The sequence below is a fragment of the Polypterus senegalus genome, chromosome 8, assembly GCF_016835505.1.
Source record: "Polypterus senegalus isolate Bchr_013 chromosome 8, ASM1683550v1, whole genome shotgun sequence".
In the NCBI taxonomy this organism is placed as follows: domain Eukaryota; kingdom Metazoa; phylum Chordata; class Cladistia; order Polypteriformes; family Polypteridae; genus Polypterus; species Polypterus senegalus.
In genome coordinates, this window is record NC_053161.1 from 18,772,171 (window position 1) to 18,793,431 (window position 21,261).

General features: G+C 35.7%; 1 protein-coding gene across 5 annotated transcripts in view; it reads right to left on the reverse strand.

Moving 5' to 3' along the window:
• Window positions 1-21,261, reverse strand: part of LOC120533831 (ubiquitin carboxyl-terminal hydrolase 15-like) — a 209,991-nt gene that overhangs the window by 171,857 nt on the left and 16,873 nt on the right. For all 5 annotated transcript variants that reach the window (XM_039760853.1, XM_039760850.1, XM_039760849.1 and 2 more), the window contains exon 2: window positions 17,308-17,435. In XM_039760853.1, the coding sequence (XP_039616787.1) occupies window positions 17,308-17,435 (128 nt within the window). The remainder of the gene's footprint in view (window positions 1-17,307; window positions 17,436-21,261) is intronic.

Here is a 21,261-nt window from a genome sequence, read left to right on the forward strand (position 1 = left end):
AATTGAACAACCAAACTTAATTACACAATATGTACAGTAGGGCAATAGCTTTTTAAAAAGCAAAACATTGTTTTTAACTATTTGTCACATTTTATTTATCATGTAAGCCTTAAGCACCTAGTTTAAAACCAAAAACCCATGGCCATAATCTATATTTTACGACTGAAGCAAAATGTTCTCGGTGTCTTCTTGATGTTTCAAATTTTTTTTTGTATTCTGACCATAAAGGGGAGCCACAGTGCCTCAAACCCAAGGCACGATAGTATAACACAACTTTTTAGAACAAAAATAAAGGATTTTTATTCTCACAAGGCGCTTTTCAATTGCCTCTCCAGAAATTTGCCACAAATATAGTAAATCACACAAATCTTCTTCCTTCCACCATCCACTGTGTGCTGCCCGCTGTCTCCTGACTCTGACCCCACAATGTTAGGCAGAAGACTCCTTTGCAAGTCGGACGCAGGAATGCTTTCAGTGTCACACTGAATCCTTGAGAAAGTGATTACGGGCTATAGAAAAAGAAGGGAGATCCTCCCCCAACAGTGCCCTCTACCGATACCCAGGGACCCCAACAGAGCTACACTTCTGGACTGCAATTCCCAAGCACCCATGTGGGTGTTCTGAATGGGCTACCATACAAGGACCACTGCCATCTAGAGTATGGGGAATGGAACAATTCCTGATCCTCTACTTTTCTTAGTCCATCTATTAAATCATACTGGCCGGGTACATTCCCTTGTTCCACTGGCCAGTTTGCTTGCGTCATCATACTAGCCTTCCATCCAGGTAATGAAACATCCTCCAATTTGGCTGGGATGCCCATTCTCCTCCTACAGTATATTTAAATTATTGTTTCTAACTATTTTTCTTAACATTTTTATTTATCATGTAAGCCTTAAGCACCTGGTTTAAAATGAAAAGCCTTGTACATACGTAAACCATATTTTATAGCTGAAGCAAAATGTTCAGTCTCTTCTTGATGTTTCAGTTTTTTTAATTGTATATTTAGATTGAGTAAAATGCTTTTACCTTCTAAGTACTGCTGATTGAAGAAAAATGCTCTTTATCATGATACTGAACGGTAGCTTTTTCTTCTTATGATTTTTGCAAAATGCATAAAGGTAGAACCACCTTACTAAACAATAAGATGATTAAATGGAATAGGAGAGAGAGAAATTAAATGCCTCTTAGGTGCCTGTTACAGCACCTCTATGTTGCCCTTTGAGTTTTTGATCTTTAACAAAAAACAGTAGCACCAAAAAAGATTTTTTGTTGTATCATGCTAGTAAATAAATGTGAAATGATACTATTGACCAAACAGTAAACACATTCTATTATGGAAAAGCAAAATTGTAAATGTAGTATGTATCAAATATAATCAGTAATTACTAGGTCATTGTGATTTATGCTATAAATAGTAATGTAGATATACTGCACTCAGAGGCCATTTTATTATGCTCATTAACAAAAATAGATTGCTTCTTCAAGCAAACCATTATATGGCAACAACTTAAAATAAATAGCATTCATACATGTTTAACAGGTTTAGCTACTGTTCATCTAAACATTTGAATTAACAAGACATGTAATCTAAGCTAGTGTTTCTTAAACTATGGGTTGGGCATGTCTGTGATGTATCACCACAAAATTGTGTGGTTAAATTAGGCAGGTTTATTCAAAAGAAAATTCTATGAGTGAGAGAATCTCTCACTATTTATCACACTATTTTCAGCAGTGTAGTATGTGAAACAATACCATTTAGGCACCACAGAGAGCTTTTGATTCTGAGGCAGTAAAATACAATAAGTATCCCAAATTCCTTCTCGTAACTACCAATCAAACTAAAAATACTGACAGCAACAACATGTATAAGAAAGAAGGAAGTGACAAATGAGCTAGTGAGGTGGAAGGGACCAGTGGAGCATTAGTTGAAATGCAGAGATGAAAATAACATGTGTGGTACAACAATGATACAATTTCTTGGTTTTTGTGAGCATTTGAGTCAATAGGATGAGGGTATATATAGCGCTGTGGCAGTGTTTCATACTAAATGAATTTTCAGTGGTCAGGACAACTGGTTTGTTTCTCATTATATGCTCACCTTTATGGCATACATTGAATCCAAATCTACAACTGAGGTGCAAAGTATTGAGTTTAACATGTCTTGGTTAGAAAACTTTCCATTTTGTCACACTATTTTAGAGTAGTTTGATAAATATCAAGTAGTGTGAAAGAAACCTGTTAGAAAACTAAGAACTGTAATATCCAAAGCAGTAGAAATTCAGCATGATGTTAGTCAGGTGAGTTGAACATTTCAAACAGAACTCTTCACTGAATTAATCACCAAGATTTATCCTATCACCTGCATATACTACACCACATTTTTAAAGAGTAATTTAGCTTTTTAGCTGTTAAATGGGATCAACAAAGTATGTTAAACTATTTGCAAACTCAGTCATAAAAATGTATGATGGGGCTCATTTGAAAAAGTTTTTTTTTTTTTTATTTTGTTTAAGACCAAGTACAGTGTTATGTAAATGTTTGGGCACAACTCTGAGGCTGCCTGATAATTTTTTCTGTCTTCATAAGAGAAGATCACAGCAATATGCCATTTTTTTTTTACTAGAGAAATGTAGACAAGGGGATGTTTATCAGACCAAAATTCTCAGTGTGGTATTATTGAGTTGTATGAAATAAAATAAAATGTAAAAAAATGGGATGTGCAAAATTTTGGGCACCCTTTTAATTGCATTAATTTGGAGACCTGTAGTCATTTAATGCTGATAGATTGCAGCAGAAAATTGGTTTGATTAGCTCATTAGACCTTAAGCTACAAAGACAGATGCAACCAATCATGGAAAAGGTAATTTAACATAGGTAATTACTAGTTGTGATTGTCCTTGCTTCTCTCTTAGAGAGTGGCAACATGGGAACCTCTAAAGAACTCTCTACTTACCTAAAAACTAAGATAATTTGTTGTTATAAATTAGGAGAAGGTTACAAGAAATTATCACAAAGGTTTGGACTGTCTGTCTCCACAGTCAGAAATATAGTTAGGAAATGGAAGGCCACAGGAACAGTCCTTGTGAAGGAAAGATGTAGTAGGCTAAGAAAAATATCTGAAAGGCACAGCCACATCCATGGTTAGAATGGTCACAGACAAACCATAGACCATCGCCAGAGAGCTAGAACCACCTCTGGCTGCTGATGGTGTCATTATACATTGTTCCACAGTCTAGCGCACTTTGCACTGGGAACAGCTCTGTGGAATAGTGATGTGTAAAAGGGGTTTTCTGAGTACTCACCACAAGAAGAGTCACATGAGGTATGCAAAAGTGCATCAGGACAAGCCAGAAACATTTTGGGAAAAAAACACTGTGGACAAATGAGATTTAGGCAGTTATTTGGTCACAACCAGAGGTGCTATGCATGGCGGAAAAAAAACACACAGCATTCCAGGAAAAGAACTTGCTGCCTACTGTAAAATTTGGTGGAGGTTACATCATGTTATGGGGCTGTGTGGCTAGTACAGGTACTGGAATCCTTGTAAAAGCTGAGGGCCACATGAATTTCTCCCAGTATCACCAGATTCTTGACAAGAATGTTTAAGAATCAGTCATAAAGTTGAAGTTACGCCAGTGTTGGATATTTCAGTATGACAATGATCCAAAGCACCGTTCAAAATCTACCAAGGAATTCATGCAGAGGCACAAATACAATGTTCTAGAATGGCCATCCCAGTCCCCAGACCTGAACATCATTGAAAATGTGCGGATTAATTTGAAGCAGGCTGTCCATGCTCGGAAGCCATCAAACCTGACAGAACTGGAGGAATTTTGTATGGAAGAATGGTGCAAAATACTACCAGCCAGAATCTAGCAGTTAAATTTTATGGTATCCAGGAATACAGGACACACTTTAAGTCTCATCAGATTAACAAAGTATTTAAAATGTCAAATTACTTATACATTTCTCACTACTGCTTTGACACCTCCTACCCAAGTGTAGTCTAGTTTTTAGTTGCTTGTAAACATGCTGTTCCTCTACATTAAGACCATGTTTCAGAAGGATGATGTTAAAATGAAAAATTTCTTAATTTCACCATATCCTGGACTTCCATTTCTTTTTTAAAAGTATACTCCAAAATCTGCATCTGTACTGTTTAAAATGTTACAAAAAATGTATGTTTTTTATTCAACATGACAAAAATTCAAATACCTGCCTGCTTTATTTTTAATTCTGCTTACACTTGAAATACAAGAATGAACAGTGTAATTGGCTCAATTTTAGTACAGAATGTTTTTAAAAACTAAGTTATTGGCTGGGCTATGTGATAACATAAAACAAATAATTGTCTAGTATTGAAATTCCTTAGTCATAATCATATAGTGAGTCATTTCTGATCCAAACTTTTTAGTCTAGAGGGTGCACAATACTGACTTTTCAAACCACTTTTGCCATTGTTTTAAAAAATGTAATCTTGCCTACTTACAAAAAACAGCCTACTTCAGTCTCATCAGCAGCATCAAAATGAAACAGCCTCCTTCAGTCCCATTAGCAGTACTAAAATGACTCTCTTCACCATTAAGTGTTTAGTCAGGTTCTGCACAATCAGTGAGATTTCAACTAGAAAATGCATCACCAAGCACCAATCAAGCCCTGCATACATTCAGTAAAAACTCAGTCAGAAATCCCTAACCTATTTTCAAGTATCTTACCAAATATACAAAATAATTTTCTGTTACAAGTTTAGGTCACCTGTCATTTTGTGTTAATAAACTGACTGACAAACACAGGAAGCTCTACAGTCTACTTGTGACTTTGCACTGTAGGAAGATAAGTAAATAAATCAAGGTAAATATGTAAATAACATCCAATCTGGCTTTTATATACTAAGTACAGCGACGGCAAAAGTGCGACATGCATTGTTTCTCCGATGTAGAACCCTCATCATCATCTGAGTTCATCTCTGTTATAGCACATCATTATGTGAAAACCGCAGTGTCAGATCAGGGGGAGCGTGAAAGTGACTGGGAAAATAAAACTGAATCAAAAAAAAAAACAAAAACGCTAACTTTTACAATTACCAAAAATGTACACCGGCTGTTATAGACTTAAATCAAATGTATGCTTTTATTTTATAATAGTAAGAATAAGAGCAGCCCACTTCTCAAAATCGAGGCGAACGGAGTCGAACCCGTGACCTATTGATTACCAGTCAGCAGTTCTTATCGCTGCATCACCAAAGTGGTCGTTTTAAGGGTGTGTCAATGTAGCACCCTAACGCAGGTTCTTTTTCTGCAGTTATATTCGTGAATAAAGTGCTCTTGTTTTGTTATGATTGTACTTTTTGTGAAAGTGTATATTTGATATTTGGACTTCAGCCTTCACACATTATACACTTTATGTCTACATTTTGTCAATTATTACTAAAACATGAAAAACGTTTGTTTTAATGATGTGTTTACATACATTGTTGTAGACACGGAACACACATGAAATGCATGTATTCCAAATAACGATATATTATTTACCCTATACAACTTTAAGCAACTCACATGCAGCTAAACAAACTTGAGCTGAGGGAATTTTCTGCCCTTATTGCATTGAGGGGAGGAGATGGGTGGAGGGTTAGCAGACTGCTTGTGTTGATGAACACATTTACAACACCATAGACGCTGATGGAACGGTGCAAAGGGATTTGAGGTGGGCCGGGATTATGAGTTTTTTTGTAGGCTTTGGTAATTCTAATGTTAAGCAACAATAAGCAGCATGTAAACACTTTACAATTCACAGTGAAAAAGTAAAAATATCAATAATGATAAAATATTAAAAAAATACAGTAAATATAATACAGACATGCATTCAAGCACGAAATGCTTTTACCCTATGTTCAAATACAGTAGACTTAATTTTAATACCAAGAAGATTAAGAGGTGACATGATTGAAGTGTTTAAAATTATGAAGGGAATTAGTACAGTGGATCGAGAACACGGAGACACAGTTGGAAAATTGTTAAGGGTAAATTTCACACAAACATAAGGAAGTTTTTCTTTACATGAAGAACGATAGACACTTGGAATAAGCTACCAAGTAGTGTGGTAGACAGTAAGATGTTATGAACTTTCAAAACACGACTTCATGTTTTTTTGGAAGAAATAAGTGGATAGGACTGGCGAGCTTTGTTGGGCTGAATGGCCTGTTATTATCTAGAGTGTTCTAATGTTCTAATATGAAGATTCTAATCTTAATCTGAGAGCCCTGGTGAAAGACAAAATGCAGGTCTATCTTTTAGATATTAAAGATGGCAATGAATATAATGCTGTATATATTTACATGCTATTTGGCAGTTGCAGGGATTTCTGTCAGAGGAACCAATCCCTAGGAATGAAAATCCACTGAAACACTGGAATAACAACTGGATTCGGTTTCTGACAATTGCCAAAGTAGCACTCAAGTTCCTGTCAGCCCCATGTACAAGTGTGGACAGTGAGATATTATTCGGTATGGGTTCTAATGTGATCAATAAAAAAAGAAACAGAATTTCGTACGACTAAGCAGAGAAACTCTTTTTCATTAAGAAAAACCCCCCATCATTCTAAAAAAAAAAAAAAAGAACTGAATGAAAAACATCTAGAAAAAAGTTATTGTTATTTATTTCTTTACAGTTTTACTCTTTTCCAATTTTAAAAGTTTCATTCTTTCAGTATTGGTTAGATCTATTCTATCAAAAAGAAAGAAAAAAAAAATATTATGTAATATGTAATACTGCAGCCTCTAAAGCCAAGGATCATATAGGCATGTAAATGTGGTTGAGCAGAAGGCATTTATTTTAATGATTGCAAATAATCTATGATGAATAAAAGTTATTGTTTTCTTAAGTAGTATTGCCTATTCCACAGTCATTGTATCATTTTACTTACCCGTTTTCCAATTTTCATTTTTTCAATTAATGTTATTTACAACAACAGCCTGCAATACTATTTCCTATATAACCAACAGGTAGCCAGCCAAACATGGCAGATGTCATTGGTTTTTTATGACAATGTAATATGCAAAATTGTTATACAAATAAATGTTACATTTCTCTGTAATTTTTCTCTGTATATTATAAATGTGTACAGTGTATATTTCATCAGTAGCAGATAAGTACATGCACATTATCAGATATCGGCAAAGGCCCAGATATTTCATGTCAGTGCATCCCTTGGATGAAATCAAACAAATCACTAGGACCAGATAATAAATACTGTAACCCTTAAAGTCTTTAAGGATGTTAGCGAGTACATATGTAAGCTTTGGAAGAATACTTTTAGTCACAGCACACTATGGAAATTTTGAAGTTTTGAAGGGGATTTTGAAATCCAAGCAACTATAGGCCAGCAAGCTTAACATGTATTACAGGTAAATTAATGAAAGGAATTAAGGAAAAGACTAAGCAACACATGGCTGAAATGGAGTTTTACTGAACAGTCAGCCTTGGTTCAGACAAGGGAGGTAATGTGTTACTAACCTGCTGGAATTCTACGAGTAAGCAACAAAAGGGTATGATCAAAGTGAAGAATGTGGTTTTATTTATGTTAACTTTCAGAAAGCATTTGTTAAGGTGACATGACAGGTTGGGTATCAAACTAAAAGTGGGAGTTCAGAGTGTAGAGTGTAAACAAATGCAAAACTGGCACAAACACAGGAAGCAGAGAGTTAAAGCACAAGGAACTCTATCAGAATTAGCTGATCTTATAAGTGGGGTCCCACAGGAATCAGTGCTAGGACCGCTGATATTTTTTATATATATATATATATATATATATATATACATATATATATATATATATATATATATATATACATACATACAGTGGACCCTCGGTTCATGACCATAATTCGTTCCAAACCTCTGGTCGTGAACCGAATCAATTCCCCCCATAGGATTGTATGTAAATACAACTAATCCGTTCCAGACCGTACGAACTGTATGTAAATAATTTTTTTTTAAAGATTAAGCACAAATATAGTTAATTATACCATAGAATGCACAGTGTAATAGTAAACTAATGTAAAAACATTGAATAACACTGACACAAAACAACCATGCTCCCTGCTCAGCTGCACACGCAGGCTCGCTCTATCTTAGCAGCAGGCGCACTCTCTCTCTCTCTCTGTCTCTACAGCACGTGCTCTCTCTCCCTCTCTGTAATATTGCAGCAGTTCGCGCCATAGCCTTACAAGCCGATCGCTTTATAAACACCTTATTTTAATGAGTTTTAAGCATGGGTGGGAAGGAACATTTGAACAAATCCGAACTTTATTTAAAAACCAACCACAAGCAACCAAGAAAATAACATTACAGGAAGTCGTGCTATAGCCTTGCAACCGATCACTGTATAAACACTTTTTTTAAATGAGTTTTAAGCACAGGGGAAAAAAAATGAACATTTGAAAAAAGTGAAAAGTAACACCGCAATAATTCACTCTATGAACCGAAAAATGAACATTTGAAAAATACGTAATAAGAACTAACCATAAACCACCAAGAAAACTAACCTTGCATGAGTCGAGTTCTGGCATGAAGTGAGGAGGAACTGGGTGGAGAGGAGATTACAGCTTTGAGGGAGAATTTGGCTACACGAAGGAGGGATGTTTTCCTTCAGGTGTTTTCTTTCGTGTGATTTCTTAGGTTTCTGGTGTTTTTAGCTGTTTGGCTGGTGGGAGCGAAAGCTTCATGCAGCCATTCCAAAAACAAAGTCCTTGTGACCCAACCCTTCGTGTTTGCCCTCCATATCACTGGCAGTCTGGCTTTGTTTACATTGTGCTGCTTGAAAACACGAGGGTTCTCAAATTGGTAATTGAGTAAACTGGTAAACAGTTTTTACACCTCTTCCAGCACTTGAGGTCTCTGCCTGGTTAACGCTGTAACTCTTTTTGCAACATCAGCTGCTTTAATAGATTCTTTCTGCTTTAGAATAGTCAAAATCGTAGGTTTTGACTTCTTGTACTCTGCGGCAAGATCAGTAACACGAATGTCACGCTCAATACTTTTCAATAATTTCTTTCTTTACTTCGATTTCAATTTCTTCAAAACTTTCTTCTCACCACTCTTCACTTGCTTAGAAGCCATGGCTAACTGCAAAAGCACACAAAATATTGTAGAGCACAAAGAGATCACAAATAAAGCACGTACGTCTGACTGAGAACAATGAACAGGGAGCGGCTCAACACGTGCTTAAATACAGTAACTGCCGTGTACGAACCGGAAGAGAAATGAGATAGAGCACAAAGAGTTCACAGCGAAAGCATGCACGCATGTGCAAGCACGCACGTCTGACCGAGAACAACGCAACACGTGCGGAAATCATCAGCGCACACAAACCGAAAGGGAAACTGGCTTGTTCATATACCGAGTGTGTGGTCGTGAACCGAGGCTAAAGTTTGGCGAACTTTTTGGTCGTTAACTGAGTTGTAAGTGTACCGAGATGTTCGTGAACCGAGGTTCCACTGTATAAATGATTTGGATAGGAATATAAATAACAAGCTGGTTAAATTTTCAGATGACACCAAGGCTAGGTGGACTGGCAGATAATCTAGAATCTAATGAATCATTACAGAGGGACTTGGACAGCATAAGGCCTTGGGCAATGGAAATGCTGGTTTGGATATAGGAGTAACCCATGGAACTGAAACTGCAAGTGTCCTAAATCAATATTAGGGGAAATTTAAGCTAACAAAATCTGAACTTATTTTTGGTGTTGATTTTGACTGGCTATATCTCCCTAAATATAAGTTGCACAGAAATTATATCATTTTAAAGCTCATTTCCAGCTCTATTGTTTGTGTAAATTCTATGCTACAGTAATCCCTCGCTGTATCACGCTTCGACTTTTGCGGCTTCACTCTATCGTGGATTTTATATGTAAGCATATCTAAATATATATCGAAGATTTTTTGCTGCTTCGCGGATTTCTGCGGACAATGGGTCTTTTTACTTCTGGTACATGCTTCCTCAGTTGGTTTGCCCAATTGATTTCATACAAGGGACACTACTGGCGGATGGCTGAGAAGCTACCCAATCAAAGCATGCGGTTAAGTTCCTGGATGCTGATTGGCTCAGCGATGGAGAGCAGCATTCGATTCCGCTTTGTGTTAGCCAGCATCTCGCCTCGCTCATTCCGCATCAATGTGTTTCGCTGTGTAAAGAGTTAACTTTTGTGCTCTTTTGTGTTCATCTTTGTGCGTAGTCAAGCCCTTCGTTATGGCTCCAAAACGATCTACTCCTGCTGCTGCATCTGGGGGTGTGTCCAAGCGCCAACGGAAGATGCTAACGATTGCCGAAAAGGTATAAGCTTTGGATATGTTGAAGGAAGGGAACAGCTACGTCGTGGTGCTACACAGTCGCCTGAAGAGGCTCCTTTAGAAGAGCTGTAACGCTATCCTTTGTTTTGCAGTAACATTTATGTCTTCGTTATCAGACAAGTCATCGTGTCATTGTTGGTGAGTACCCATAACTAATTTTTGACGTACTTAGTACATGTACATACCTTTAGTGTAACTGTACACACATTTTACACAATTTTTCTTGCATTGTACGTATTTATTGCTGGTGGCCTGTCTATCGTAATGGCTGTAACATATGTGATATCGGAGACGCTCGATACCTTTAACATAACATTTAGGTTTTATTTATATTTACATGTTGTAGATTTTTCATTTATTTTTATATTACCTAATCAATTAAAATGTGTTTAAAACTGTATTACGTATTGAATAAAACTCCTCAATAATATACAATACGTATGTTTGTGCGTAGTTTATAAACAGTGTGTTTACATCCATAATTTCAATGAATCTTACCTAATATCTAAGAGAATATAAAGAGTATATGCTGTGAAACTGTGCGGGAAATGTTTATACAGTGTTGTAAAAAACTATTTGCCCCCTTCCTGATTTCTTATTCTGTTGCATGTTTGTCACACAAAATGTTTCTGATCATCAAACACATTTAACCATTAGTCAAATATAACACAAGTAAACACAAAATGCAGTTTTTAAATGATGGTTTTTATTATTTAGGGAAAAAAAAGTCCAAACCTACATAGCCCTGTGTGAAAAAGTAATTGCCCCCTTGTTAAAAAATAACCTAACTGTGGTGTATCACACCTGAGTTCAATTTCCGTAGCCACCCCCAGGCCTGATTACTGCCACACCTGTTTCAATCAAGAAATCACTTAAATAGGAACTGCCTGACACAGAGAAGTAGACCAAAAGCACCTGAAAAGCTAGACATCATGCCAAGATCCAAAGAAATTCAGGAACAAATGAGAACAGAAGTAATTGAGATCTATCAGTCTGGTAAAGGTTATAAAGCCATTTCTAAAGCTTTGGGACTCCAGCGAACCACAGTGAGATCCATTATCCACAAATGGCAAAAACATGGAACAGTGGTGAACCTTCCCAGGAGTGGCAGGCCGGCCGACCAAAATTACCCCAACAGCGCAGAGACGACTCATCCGAGAGGTCACAAAAGACCCCAGGACAACGTCTAAAGAACTGCAGGCCTCACTTGCCTCAATTAAGGTCAGTGTTCACGAGTCCACCATAAGAAAGAGACTGGGCAACAACGGCCTGCATGGCAGATTTCCAAGACACAAACCACTGTTAAGCAAAAAGAACATTAGGGCTCGTCTCAATTTTGTGAAGAAACATCTCAATGATTGCCAAGACTTTTGGGAAAATACCTTGTGGACTGATTAGACAAAAGTTGAACTTTTTGGAAGGCAAATGTCCCGTTACATCTGGCGTAAAAGGAACACAGCATTTCAGAAAAAGAACATCATACCAACAGTAAAATATGGTGGTGGTAGTGTGATGGTCTGGGGTTGTTTTGTTGCTTCAGGACCTGGAAGGCTTGCTGTGATAGATGGAACCATGAATTCTACTGTCTACCAAAAAATCCTGAAGGAGAATGTCCGGCCATCTGTTCGTCAACTCAAGCTGAAGCGATCTTGGGTGCTGCAACAGGACAATGACCCAAAACACACCAGCAAATCCACCTCTGAATGGCTGAAGAAAAACAAAATGAAGACTTTGGAGTGGCCTAGTCAAAGTCCTGACCTGAATCCAATTGAAATGCTATGGCATGACCTTAAAAAGGCGGTTCATGCTAGAAAACCCTCAAATAAAGCTGAATTACAACAATTCTGCAAAGATGAGTGGGCCAAAATTCCTCCAGAGCTGTAAAAGACTCATTGCAAGTTATCAAACGCTTGATTGCAGTTATTGCTGCTAAGGGTGGCCCAACCAGTTATTAGGTTCAGGGGGCAATTACTTTTTCACACAGGGCCATGTAGGTTTGGATTTTTTTTTTCTCCCTAAATAATAAAACCATCATTTAAAACTGCATTTTGTGTTTACTTGTGTTATATTTGACTAATGGTTAAATGTGTTTGATGATCAGAAACATTTTGTGTGACAAACATGCAAAAGAATAAGAAATCAGGAAGGGTGCAAATAGTTTTTCACACCGCTGTAAGAGTGTGGGAGAGTTTATAAGGGTTAAAAATATATAAAAATAACCATATAAACATATGGTTTTTACTTTGCGGATTTTCACCTTTCGCGGGGGGTTCTGGAACGCAACCTCCGCAATCGAGGAGGGATCACTGTATACCCAAAATGAAAAAATTATCATTTTATGAGTGATTATAATATTAAAAATTGAATAGCAGATGCTTTCAATTACCTGGTGGAGATAAAAGCATTGTCTTTTCTGCAGCAGTATACATTTTCACAGTGTCTTCAGAAGAGAAGTTCTTTAGACTCAATCAGAAAACTTATGACCCTTTCAAATGTCATCTCAAGAAGATAACCCATTCTTTAAGAGATGTGTCTGTCACAATGCAGGATTACCAAAGTCTCAATTTAAGGTCAGGTCAGCACATCTACAGAAATTGCTGTGTGAGACTATCAAAACTCACACCCAAGAACAAACAGATACTGTATGCCAGTCTGACTCTCTAGTAGTGAATTAGCAGACCTTCCTGATCCTGAACCTGTGGCTGGTCCCTCAACATCTGGAGTGGAAGGTACTTGGCTAGGATGTGTTGAATGAACTATGCCCAGCACTGGAGAGTCAAAACAGAACTTCTTACTTCCTCATTGACCATATCCATCCTACTCATTCCCATACCACCAAGATATACTTGTCATGGATCATGAGGATTGTGCTTTTAGTAGATGAACTTGTGATGGCAACAGGAAGACACAATTGCTACAACAAAGGCTCGGATGGAGTAAAATTTAGATCATAGCCATTGTTTATGTTCTTACATTCCCAACTTACCATTCAAAGAGTACAGTTTGTACGTAACTTATTTGATTCCACCAAAGTTGAACTTCTTTACTCACTCTAGTGGTCTAAGAGCCCATCTAGTTTCAGTTTAGTTTGTTTGTTTTCAGGTTTATGAGGAAAAGCTTAATCTTTATTTTCTGAAAACATAATGAAAGAGTGAATGATCTCAAATATGATTTACTTAACTCAAGGCCCAGTGTCTCTTAAGAAGTCAAAAGTGTGAACTAAAGAGAAAAACTTAAACTACTCTGATTTTACCAATAATTCTATTTTGTTTTAGTTACTTTGGGATTATTTATTCATTTATTTTGACAAATTACTGTTACTTTTATTTCAATTAAAATTATATTTTCACTGCTAGTTCTGGCTTTAGTCTTAGTTTTCATGAACCCTAATAACCCTGTACCATTCTCTGATAGGTAACTGCTATTTAACAGCATTATAAGGAATTGAAGAATTGTGGTTTTGATGCACACTTCAGATAAGTAATGATATCTCAGCAATTACTCAAAAATCGAAGGCCAAATTTTCTGGAGATGTTCATGACCTTATAAGCTAGCTTTAGTGTAAAATAAAATAAAAAAAAGTATAGGTTTTTTTGCTATTCAATTTTTAATATTGTAATACCTCATAACATGGTAATTTTTCATTTTGAGGATAGCATAGTATTTACACAAAATACAATGATGGAAAAGAGCTTTAAAATGTTTAAAGGCCAAAAAAAAAAACCATAGTACCGTAGAAAGAATACAGAGAATAGAGACTAGGTTGACTCAAGAGGCTACAGGGGATGATGTTTGGGGAATGCCTTTTTACTTTAAACAAAAGGAGATTAAGAAGAGACATGATTGAAGTGTTTAAAATTATGAAGTGAATTACTACAGTGGATCGAGACTGTTACTTGAAAATTAGTTCATCAAGAACATGGGGACACAGTTGGAAACTTGTAAATTTCACACAAACATTAGGAAGTTTTTCTTCACACAGAGAACCACAGACACATGGAATACATTACCAAGTAGTGTAGTGTGAAGCACAATAGGACTTTAGGAACCTTAAAAATCTGACTTGATTTTTTATTTTGAAAAAATTAAGTGGATAGGACTGGCAAATTTTTTGGGCTGAACGGCCTGTTCTTATCAAGATTGCTGTAATATCTAACCCTATATATATATAATTTGCATAAATGTCAGTGCTCTTTTGGCATTTTTGAGCATTTCAGTTATCCTATTGCACAAAGACCTGTGTCAACAAACTGCACAAACAGACATGGTTTTATTGACAAAAAAAAATACATTTTTATGCAAATAAGAGGCCTTCACAAGATGACAGGCTGCTTCTGAATTTAAAGTAGCTGTTGTTGTCAAACGAAGGCCAACGAACTGTTCATTTGTTACACATCCTTACAAACTACAGATGCTTTACTTGTACAAACAGCTGTAGAGGAAAAAAAACATTTTTAATAGAATTTACATATATTGTAGTTAGAATCATATTTACCTTGACAGTCCCTTGCAAGTTTCGTGCCTGTACCAAGCTCTATACGGTATACAGGAAGTCAGTGAGAAGAGCTATTAAACCAGTGATTAATCTTCCGGCAGGCTGCTCCAAAGGTTATTAAAGTTCATACAAGCAGAAAGCTAACAAAAATAATTGATTTTATGTTCTCTTTTACTTTGTTGGTGATAAGATGATTATAAATAAATTGCAAGTCTACACAGTTTCCTTCGTCTCCTCAGATTTTCTTCTAGGTGGTCCGGTTTTCATCGTACCTCCTCAAAGATGTGCAGCTTAGTTCAAATAGTTACCAGTTGAGTTCAAGTATGGATGTATGTGCGAGAGAACTCAGTGATATACTTTTGCTCTGTCCAGAGCCATTTCCTGCCTCGTGCTAGGTGCTACTGGACAGGCTCTGGCCCCCTGTAACCCTGAACTGAATTAATCAGGTTTGACTATGTATGATAATGATGTTTACCTGCAATTCTATTTAAGCAAATTTATTTTAAATAGGAACTACAATTCAACTTGTTTTCAAGATGTTATTGTGAGAGCATTTTCTTTTCATCTTTCAGCAACTGGTAAAAGAAATATTTTTTTCATTCTGCTATTATTATTTATGAGTCAGAACTGTTTTCTGCTACTTTAATAAAAATAATGTTTCTGCTAAAATATACATTTTTTTTACAATATTTCAGGCAGTTTAAAAAAAATCATTCTTTCTGACATACCCAGTTATTTACTTTAGCAAATGTAAACTTAGCATTTGCCATTCTTTCAAAATTTCTGCTCCTTACACTACTGGTAGAATGAAAACATTGCAATTTTGTCTTGTCTTATGTATAAACAAATGACTTGCTTGCTGTCAAAATGAGGAAGACACAGAAATAGTGTGAGAGTTAAAATGAGCCAAGAAAATGTACCAATAAGATTTAAGTTAAAGCGTTTGCCTATTTTTAGTGTTGCGAAATTATTTTCTGCAAAAATGTTATAAGTAACTGTTAATCTGTTTAAATGATAAATTAAACATGTTCATGTAAATACATTACACGCTTTTTTATCCAATCAGGAAAACTAATACTTCCATATTTGCTTTCCAAATATTAATATTGCTACGGGCCTAAAAAAAAAAAAACACTCAGGCACTATTAGAGACAAATACTGAACAAACATACTCCCCTCTTCCACAAGACTGAAACTGGGGAAGAACGTTTTAATACAATAACTGATTCAATGCACACTTCCAAGACAACATCATAGGATCTTAAACTGAATATATCTCTTTGAGTAACCCAGTTGGCATTCTAACTTTAAATCTTATTGAAAATCTATAAGATCATCTTAAATTGCAGTTTATCAGCAAATCTCATGTAGATACTGCCACAACAATTTTTCAAAAAGAATATTTCAATCATGAAAAAAATTCTGGTGGACAAACACGTTTTCAAGGCACACAATATGTAAATCTGATACTACATGGGTGTCCTGACATACTATTTCAGCTTCTAACTTTAAGATATCTGATAGTGAATAACTGGTTTTGCCTATAATTTCAATAATACAAAGATGAGATGAAGATATGTAAACCAACAACGTTCAAAAAAAGCTTTGCAGGATTATAGTACTATATACACTACTAGCTGAAATACCAAGAGTTACCTGGGAGTAAAGTGTTTTTTTTTATTGTTTGAGAAAAATACAATAAAAAAATACAACTTTAAAAATAAAAATAAATTAACAAACAATGAAGACTCACTAATGTGCTTGTCTTGCGGTCTTGTATGTATGTTATCATCCCGTTGACACTCAGAACTGGCCAACTCTATTTAATTTCAAAAGCAACAGGGGTGCAGTGGTGCTCAAACATAAAGAATGCTGGCAGTCACTTCCAGTTTGCCCTCTAGTGATCGTTCCCATTGTCAACTGGATAATAACATGCATACATGATCGCAAGATCATCCCCCACCCTACCCAGAAGGGAGTGGGTTAGGGATGATTTCACCCTACACCCTACATTTTTAGTCGACCAATGAGAAACATGTGTACCAAGTTTCATGAAAATTGCCCCAGCCGTTCAGACGTGATGCTGGAACATACATATACACATTGAGTTTTATATACTGTATATAGATGCATGTACCAGTTGACAACAGCAACATTTCGTGAGGCTGATGTTCAAGTTGTACTGCACTTAATAAAACATTTTACTACCCCATGAACAGTACACCTTTTAAATAATTACATATAATGTAAATATATATACACAAAAAAGCTGTACAATAAATAATATCTCTTAAAGCAAAGATGCTGTGTTCTTCTGTTTTGCCAAATGCAGAAAATTTTATTTTGGAATCTATAACTTAACTGTTTGAATGATTAATTATAAAAATGCCAGCCCCTTTAAAGTAAAAAAAAAAACCAAAAAAAAAAAAAACCAACTCTTGCATTAAAATGCTGTTTTTACCTTTTAGAAGCCCTGAATTGTCAATTGGACCAGGATATACATTTTGGTCTCCCATTTGGTACTTGTCCCAGCTGTCAAATCCAACATATTTTTTCCACTGTTTGAACCAGCGACTATCTACCAAATACCTGCAAAAATAAATAAATAAACAGCAATGTATACTCTTTAATTTTCTTAATTTTCCCTATTTGAATTATACATTGACAGTAGCAGCTCTTTGTTATCTAAGGCAGATAGTAAAATTTATCTAAAAAAGCTTATTTATGCCACATCAAGAAACATATTGGGCTACTTTGTGAAGGTATTGTGTTATTTCTCAAAAAAATAATAGGTTTGTACTTTTATCTCCTGAAGTCATCTAGTTAGAGACTAAGCAATCATGTACAACGCATTGACAAGTCACAGTCCTATTGTATATATCTCCAAAATTATTGATGATGAACGTACAAGATCACCGACCACTGAGCACTATGAAAATAAAATTTTAAAAAATCCCTTTGAAGAAGAAAAGTTTAAGACAGCAGACTATCAAAAGCACAAGAAACCAGTTAAGAAAACCATTGCAGATAATCACTATTACAGTTGCAGGCAAGCTTTGTGAACCCAGAAAAAGAAGTAACATATATCAGGACTAAAAGATACTTTACTCATTGGAATGTAATGACTGAAAATGATGATGAGGTATCTCAGAACAGTTCACATAATTAGGAGCCATAATTACACAACAATTTAACAACCTAGTCAAATTTTAAATTGTTTTGGCCTAAAGGAAAGAAAAGGTTAAAGAAGAAATTACAAGTTTGTCATGTCTTCATCTCACATTGACAAAGACAATTAACAATGTTATAAAACATTGTCACTAAATTTGTTTATCTTTTTCAGTGCAATGCAAAATATACTAATAAATCTTTCTTTTGATTGTACACAATTGTAACTTTGTTCATTTAGAACACAAAGAAGCCACATATATAAACCTTCAAAAATCTAAAACAGGGAATGAGTAATGGCACTGCTTAAGTTCCAAAACAACAACTGAGCTGCAAAGACAATTATAAAACTATGGAAACTAAGCCTTGAACTGGAAATCCTCACATAATTCCTCATTGTATACTTTGCTCCTTACCAGATTCCATTTACTGTTTATTTTCAATAAAATTATAATAAAAATCTGTCAGTAAGTATTAATCTGTAATTAATACTTAATTTGAATTTGGTACCAATGCAGGAGACACTTTAATGCTTAGATGTTACAGTCAATTACATCCTTATAAGAAAATTATATATTTTCAGAACCCAGCCACAGGAGATGCTAGTGCTGGGTGGTATACCGGTTCATACAGAAAACCATTTTTTATTCTTGTTATGATTTGGATTATTCTTATACCGCAACACCGATTTAAATTGCCTAAACGACGTTCAGACAGTGGCGCAGTGGGAAACTGTTCAAGTGGGGACCTTTTTTACTGATACACCGCTAATCACAGAGTTGTTGCGTGGGGGCTCTTTTTCACTGCTACACCACTAAATAGGCAGTGGTAGTGTAGGTATTGCGCGGTGAAAATGGACAGAGAACATTCCGAAACATGATGAACATGATGACACAGAAGAACTTTTGCTGAAAAAAAGGAGTCATGCCCATTGCCTGGAGATACTTTGGTTTTAAAATGTTGGATGTGGACCATTATGTTCAAATCTGTAAATACTGTTTCTATAATACTGCAAGCCAAGCTGTACTTGTTTTATTTGTTTTCAATACAGTGTAATGTGCCTGGATACTGTAATAGTGTGACGACATATTGACTTCAATCTCGACATTTCTACTTTATTCTCGCCATTTATGTCAAAATTAAAGTCGACATGTTGAGTTTATTCTCGTAATTTGTCATTAAAGTAGAACATTGTAAACTAAACTTCATCGTAAATTGAATATTTAATTTTCTAGATTTTCTCAAACCCCGTAATATGTTATATAGCACATTAAATGCTTTGTGTTAAGTGTTCCCGGAGCCGTGTTAATCGCTACTGCTTCTTAAACTGATTTTCTCTTGCACTAAGAGGAGGCGTAGACAGCACACAGAATACATTAATTTCATGATACTCCTGCTCCCTGAACATTTAGAATGCTAAGATAAATACTTGATATAATTTTCATGATGAAATGCATTAAAGCATGTTTTAATCATATGGGGGCACGGCGGCATGGAGGTTGTACTGCTGCCTTGCAGCAAGGGTGTCTCGGGTGTACCCTGCCTTGAATTTGCATGTTTTTCTGGTGGGTTTACTCAGCATGCTTCAGTTTCCTTTCAAAGTCATGTAGGATGTGGGGTTTTTGTTATGCTATATTGACCCTGCTAGTATATGTTTTGCTCGTATTCACCCTGCGATGTGCTGGCGACTCGTTCAGGATTTGCTCCTGCCTTGCACACAATGCTTGCTGGGATGGGCGCAACCCAGAATGGATGGCATAATTAAACATGTATAACGAAGATTTCTTTTAAAGTTCTGAACACTCCGTGGGCTAAGTTTATAACTAGTTTTAATTTCACAAAGACGTTTATCGTGTGGTGATTTGGTTATGTGGAAAGGAAGGATAAGAACTACCGCCTCACTCCCGTGCATGTTTAATACCTGCTTTAATGCATGTCATCATGAAAATTATATCAAGTATTTATCTTAGCATTCTAAATTTTCAGAGAGCAGGAATATCATGAAGTGAATGGATTCTGTGCGGTGATCACTGCCACCGCCACATCTTAGTGCGGAGGAAGTCAGTTTAAGAAGCGTAGTGATTAACAACTGGGTTGGGGAACACTTAACACAAAGCATTTAATGTGCTGTATTAATTTATGACGGGTTTTGAGAAAATCTAGTAAATTAAACATTGATTTTAGGATGAAGTTTAGTTTACAACATTCTACTTTAATTATAAAATAAACTATAAGAATAAAGTGGAAATATCGACTTTAATCTCGACATAAGTGTCAAAATTAAAGTGGAAATGTCGAGAATAAAGTCAACATGTCGACTTTATTCTCAACATATAGTTTGTTTTTTTTCTTCCCCGTGTCCGTATTTTTTTTTTTCTTCACCGTGGCCCAAATACGATTCCATACGGCTATACCACAAATAGCATTATAAATGCAAGTTGCAGTTTTATTATTTATGTATATAGCTTAGCTTGAAGCAAGGCCCATATTAATGCAGTTTGCCTAAATGATGGTTCAGTTGGTAAAGATGTCATCACCAGGTTGCACTTGTTTTATTTTAATTTGTTGAATACTGTGTAATTCACCTGGGCTTATCAGTAATAATACTATTATTTATTTTATTTTTATTATTTATTAGTTTAAATATTATGCAGTTTAATGATGGTAAAGTTGTTTAAAAAGTCACTTTAACGTGCCAGTGGACACAGATTATTAACATTAACAGAAAGTGTAGTTGGTTTACAAAAAATATTTACTGTTTATTCCTATTCTAAGGCATGTTCAGTGCAATACAACTTTTGACAAGCACCTCTGGATATTTTGCTAAGTCTAAATGCCTCTTTGGATGGTTGAAAATATGTTGTCAAAATTAAAGTTTTAAGTTTTTGCAAAATTTGTTCAATAAAAAGGTTCTATATTTTGACTGCATCTGTCATGCAATGTGAGTCCTTCTCTTCATTAGTGCCACCACCTTGAAAACTTTCACTTTATGGGGCCATGCAAACCTGTATTAATATTTGTGTGCACATTAAAAAAAATTTTTGTACAATGTTCATGACAGTGGAATAGGTTATTCTTAGCCAGTCTACTGCACCAATTGCAGTGGAAAATTTGTTAACATGCACTCATTCATGGGAAAAAAATACCACTGAATACCGTGAAACCGGGATAATTTAGAAAAACATATAGAATTTTGGTCATACCACCCACCCCTAGGAAAAGCATAATCCAGTGTGTTTTTTTTATG